The following is a 6000-nucleotide window of genomic DNA, read 5'->3' as shown; positions in this document are numbered from 1 at the left end:
TGCCTAAAATTGCTATAATTTACAGAAAGTAGAAATAACAATTTTCTCTTTATTCCTTCAGATTATTTTGTGGCCTTTATAGCACTCAATCAGCATGTTATTTTTCGTATAGTACTTGCAAGTAGTTGGCCTCAGTTTTCCATATTTCATATGGGAAAGACTAATAGAATCCTGTGAAAATTCACAGATGTGGTCTTTGTAAATGCTTCCTTGGTACCCATTCCCCACTCACGTGCCAAGCAAAGTCACTCAGAGAGAGAGATCCCTGCTGGTGGTAGACTGTGAAAAGGGAAGATGCAAAGCTGGGATGGCACAAGAGCCACTGGATTCTGAGCAAGCCATGCTGGCATCATGTGGCAGCAGTGGGCCTGATCCAGGGGTCTTCATTACACAAGCCTGGGAGCTGCCACAGTGAAGAGCTTTTCCCCTGCCTCCCTTCTTCTGCTATGGTTGGCGTAAGCAACAGCGCTATGGATGGGGTGGGAGCCTCTTCACTCCATTAAATCCCACACTACTAGCCAAGAGTTTGGATTGCATCCTAAGCATTGATAAGAGGTAAGAGATAAGCAGCAGCGACTACAGAAATTACTACAAAATAATTGTTAAATTTATTATCTATTATATTAATATTTGATAGTAAAAGAATAAAGTAACTTTCCTTTTACTCTTTTTTCATTTACAAACTTAAACAGAAAAATAAAAATGAAAGAGAAATCATGATAGATCTAGAATGCCAATTTATATTGATTAGGGGTGACAGGAAACAGGTAAGCAGAGTGATGCAAGTATTTTCTATTAGACATCCATTGGGTGTATCAATTACCCAAGAAACTAACCCATAGCAAAAACACTCACACTACCTTTCATATATTGCAATATTTGTCATTTCCAAAATGAAGATTATTTCCATGTATGAAAAATGCGCGTGCTATAACATGTGTGGCTATGGGTTATTCCTTGGAGCAGTGGAAGACTTTGGGGTTTCACATTTCAGCAGTGCCTGGTTTGACACCAAAATTCAGCGGCCCCCCAACCTCTCACCTTCCATTCTACATCATAGCTGTGGTGCCCCCTGTGGTGCGACTGAACCAGTCACCCTAAATCTGCCTCTGCTTGGAGATTGGAGTCGTCAACTTTTGGGGGCAAGTGGGCACATTTAGAGTTTTGCAAAAGTGTCATGGACACCTATCGTAGAATAGTTTCTGTGGCATAATGCAAAATGGCTGCATTTGGGTGTGTGAGTGTAGAACGGCATAACACAAAATGATATGGGCTTCCCTGGCTCAGTCAACAGAAAAAAGCACCTACATCAGCCACCATCACACTCAGATGTTCTTTGCACCAATGTGGGAATCCAATCCTGGAAATCAAATGTGGGCATGTTTGGGAGGGAGGGAGCGAGTTCAGTGGTGGGGAGAGGCCAACCCACTGCAAACAGAAGCTGCACCCGACGAGCTTGTGAATTGTGAAATTTTGAGGTGATATTTTGTAGGTGCTAAGGGACCTACAGGTTGCGCATACTGCAAGCTTTTTGGGGTGGTTTACATGTTGCTGCATACACGTGCAAAAGAACTACAGCTTGCGGGGTCCTTCAGGGGCCACAATAGCCTTGGTTGCTTTTAAAAAGTCGGTGCTTACGACATAAGCAATGTTACATGCATTGCAAGAACCTACAACAAAATGTTGCAGCGTGGAGTGCTCCTGTGCAGGGAACTATCTCTCCATCCTCTTTTTCTATAAGGGTCCATTCCTCTCTTCACCCACAAATTCTCTGCTCCCCGCCCTCAACAACCAGCCATCATTTCGAACCGGGCTGTTTCGGGTTTGCCTCTTTCGTTATCGTGGATTCCCAAGAATGCTGACACTTCCCTCTTGTCCGGGTGGGGGATTTGGCACTCGGAGAACGACCCCCGCCCCGCCTTCACTACAATGACGAGCGCCCTCTAGCGCTCCTTCTGCGCTCAAGCGCCCACTCCATTACCCTCCCGTCTCCAGTTTGGCGCTCTCCTCCCGCTCCCATTGGCTGTCCTCGCCTTGGCGCCCAACACAAGTTCATGTCGGGCTGAACCAATTCCTACGAGGTGGGGGGAGAAAACGCGTTATTAGCTCGCGGGCCTACATCACCGAGTCCTGAATGCGACGCGAAAACCGCAGATAGAACAGCGCCTTCAAAACGTGGGAAGGGACGGGCGCCTTCCGCTGCCTCTTCGTGCTTTCCTTTCCCAACCCTCCTATTTCTAGAGAGTAAGTGGTGCGTTCCGCGGCGAACGGGATCGGGGAGGCTTGGCCGCCATTTTGTCCGTGGTTTGTGAGCGGGGCGGGCTCAGGGCTGAGGAGAGGCCGCCGCCAGCATGTATATCAAACAGGTAAACGGAGTGATGGGGCCTCTTTTTTGTGATGAGGCGGCTCCGCTGTCGCAGGGGAGGGCGGCTTCATTAAAGTATCTGATGGGGGAGGGCGACGCTGGCTACGATATTTCGCTGTGGGGAGGGGGAATCTGGTTTGGGGAGAGAGAAGAGGGGCTTCGGCTCGAGGGGGGCTGCGGCGGCTTTTTGCTCGGGAGGTTTTTTCTCCTCACGGGATGATCCCATAGATGGAGAGAGGGGGGCGGCCGAGGCTGTCATCTCCGAAAGGGCCTTTCTGGCGGATCCCACTTTCGAATGAGGGGCGGGGGGGTCCTCTTTCTCAGACTTGCGGGGGGAGGGGGAGGAGGTGGTTTCGCCCATGGCCTGCGTATTGCAGTGCATGGCGGGGAGAGATGTAAACACTGGGAAGTGCTGGGGCCCATCTGGAGCGGACGTTCAGAATACCATATTGGTAGCGGTGTGTCATTGCAGGGGTAGACTTTCCTCTTCAGAATCCGGAAGGATCCAGTTAAAAGGCAGTATTATGTGAATGCTAGAAAATAATTTTTTGGGTTTTTTTTAAGTATGTATTCCCTTCTCAGGCCTCTCTGAGTTTGTTAAAGGAAGGCCCCTGCCTTGTGCTTAAAAGCAGTAGTAGGTGAGGGGGGCAAACCTGGATTGCAACACTTCAGATTGCAGGTGGGCTTGCATGGTTGGACAGTCTCCCCTCCACCATAGAAGAAAGGCCCCCTGCATGTAGTTGTGCATCTGTCTCAGGGAGAGTTTGCCTTTGGCGGTGAAGTCAAACCGTTGGAAGGTTGCAGCGCCTGCTGTGGCTGTAGCGACCAATAGGGGAGAGACATGTTTTGTTGCAGCTAGGGCAGATGAAGGCATCCGGTTGTAGTGCTGCAGATGCACCATGTCATTTCTTCTCTTGGTGCTGTCATTCCTCCTATGGTCATTGCCTATGGTCATTCCTCCTATGGCACAACCAGACTGTCTTGTCTCCAGGCACTGCAGTTGTCTGCAAAGGACATCCCACATGGTTGGGTTGATGTTGCCAGCCTTCATGTCATGTTTGCAGACATCTTTGTATCACAAGAGCTGGTCTGCCAGTCGGCTGGGGCTGGAAGCCAGCTACCTGTAGAGCACATCCTTGGGGATCCTGCCATCTTCCATTCTGTGAACATGACCAAGCCAACATAGATGTTGCTGAGACAGAGTTCAAATGTGCTGGGAATGTGGGCTTGGGAGAGCACATCTTTGTTTGAAACTGTCCTGCCATGTGATCCCCAAAATCCTCCTAATGCAACACATGTGGAAGGCATTGAGGCATTGCTCCTGACAGCTCTCTGCCTGCCTGTCTATTGTGAAAAGCTGCATCTCCCAAGGACACTTTGAGTCTCTGATTTGCATTCTCCTTGGCGCTAAGAGAGATAAAAACGTAATAATCTCTAACTGGTTTAAAAACCTAGCCAAAGCTCAACTTTTAACTTTACCTTCAGCCCACTCTTCAGCTTATCAGCTAAAGATTGCAACTGAAACTTGAAACTTACACGTAACTTAAGCTGAAAGCTGAACCTGCAATGTTGAATTTAAAGATGATCTCCCCACTTTCTCAGTCTGCACTATGTGGAACTACTCTTGCGAACTATGGTTTTTTTGTTTTTGCATTTTATTTACCCTTGACTTATTCTAGCTAGGTGTTCATGGTTTCTTTCAAACCACAAGGTGGGTGCACACAAAACAATGCTAGCACATCAAGAAAAAGCAGGGGAAGCTTATTCATGTTAAACCATAGTTCAAAACAAAATAGGGTTTAACATCATGTGCAAGTGTGACCATTTGGAAGGTAACATGCATCACTGTCAAAAACCAGCACAAAAAGAGAAGCAAGGAACCATTTTCCAGCTTACAACTCTTTGTCTAATTTTCAAAGGACATGGACATTTTATACCCTATTGTGCAGTTTCTTCAGATTTCTTATCAAAACTCTATTTTGAATCTTAAGTGTTCTCTGGATGCTATCCACAGATCTTCTTTCCTATATATGGGTTCCTTTTCTCCCCACTAGCCCTGGATAATTTTCATTTTTTTAATGAACAGACAGTTTATACAGGCAGTGTCTTTTCCCATCATACATACCTTTCCTGTGTGGATTTGCTTCATTGTTTTCCACTGTTTGGGGAGGCATGGCCTGTCTACAAAGTTTGTGTTGTATGGGGTTTTCAAGGTTTAGCATGATTTTGTTGGTGTCATGTGGACTTTCTGATAGATCAAAAGACATTTCCTACACTCGGGACATTTATATTGTTTTTCTCTTGTGTGCAAGCTGCAATGAGTCCTGAGGTGTGTGCTCAGACTGATACATTTACCACACTCGAAGGCACTTGTTAGGTTTTTCTCTAGTATGCACTCTTCGATGACTAGCAAGGAGGGATATGTAAGAGAAATATTTCCCACACTGTAGGCATATGCACTCTTTTTGTCCAGAGTGGGTTGGTTGCCTGGTGACTTTCAAGATGAAACCCCTATGTCATTTCCCACAATCTGGATGTTCATAAGGTTTCTCTCCTGTGTGGACTTGTGCATTCTTAGGTGTGAGTCCTGAGTGAGGTATTTCACACACTTCAAACATTGATAGGCTTTCTCTTCTGTGCGGATTCTCTTAAGTGCTGCAAAATTTGGCTGTCAAGCCAAACTTTCCCCACATTCCAAGCACTGATAAGGCTTCGCTCCTGTGTGGCTTCTTTGTAGGCTGAACTCATGTACTTAAATTACTGAGTTGGGTGTGAAATATTTTTTGAAATTATTGTATTAGCAGAGTTGCAAACATTATATACCGGTATATGATGATAGCTGTTTAGTAATTAGTGGTATTGTTTCATGTATACATGTCACACTGGCAAGATCTGGCTTTTTAAAGAGTTTATTGATTTAATATGATTTGGCTAAATGTAAAAAAGAAAAGCTATTGTTAAATTTGTGTCTTAATCACCTATAGAATTTGGGTTGAAGAGCCAAAAGTGAGAGGGCCGGTGCAATTTTTTTTTTCCTGTGCATCTTTGATGAGTTGTTGATTTGGGGCAACTTTATAGGATTGTAATAATTAGGAACTGTATAAATAAATATTATTAATATTAATTAATATTAACAAAGTTTTCTCGATGGTATACAAAGTTTGTAAAAAACAAACAAACCTGGAGAGATGATAATAGACAATGTCTATTTTTGGGGGGCATTGGATGTTGCTGCTGCTGTTGTTCCAGCTGCTCATCCATTAATGCTTCCTGGTGACTATATAGTCCTTCCCCAAGTATGCTTCCTGCTAATTCTCAAATAACTTGTAGCTTAGAAAGTACAACAATCAATATTGTACCTTTGAAAAATATTGCTCTCTTTTAAAACATGTAGTTATAAAAGCTGCAGATGATAGCAAATAATGATGGTATTGTTGGCCACTTTAAAAACTTGCACTTGTTTATTTCAGGTGATCATTCAGGGGTTCCGAAGCTACCGAGATCAGACTATAGTAGATCCCTTCAGTTCAAAGCATAATGTCATTGGTAAGTTTTTCTAGGACAATGACTATAATATTAAATGTGTATCGTTTAAGTGAGCCTCTTCATGGAGGTGATAGAAATATTATTTGTTC

The 6000-nt window shown here is 44.6% G+C and overlaps 1 protein-coding gene across 1 annotated transcript in view; it reads left to right on the top strand.

Annotated features, from left to right (window-relative positions):
• Positions 1-2092: 2092 nt before the first annotated feature.
• SMC3 (structural maintenance of chromosomes 3) overlaps positions 2093-6000 on the top strand; it is a 28969-nt gene continuing 25061 nt past the window's right edge. The window contains exons 1-2 of the mRNA XM_053389244.1: positions 2093-2366; positions 5836-5911. Of these exons, the coding sequence (XP_053245219.1) occupies positions 2352-2366; positions 5836-5911 (91 nt within the window). The 5' untranslated portion in view covers positions 2093-2351. The remainder of the gene's footprint in view (positions 2367-5835; positions 5912-6000) is intronic.

This window comes from Podarcis raffonei, chromosome 5 (genome assembly GCF_027172205.1).
Source record: "Podarcis raffonei isolate rPodRaf1 chromosome 5, rPodRaf1.pri, whole genome shotgun sequence".
In the NCBI taxonomy this organism is placed as follows: domain Eukaryota; kingdom Metazoa; phylum Chordata; class Lepidosauria; order Squamata; family Lacertidae; genus Podarcis; species Podarcis raffonei.
This window is presented reverse-complemented; position numbering and strand designations above follow the sequence as displayed.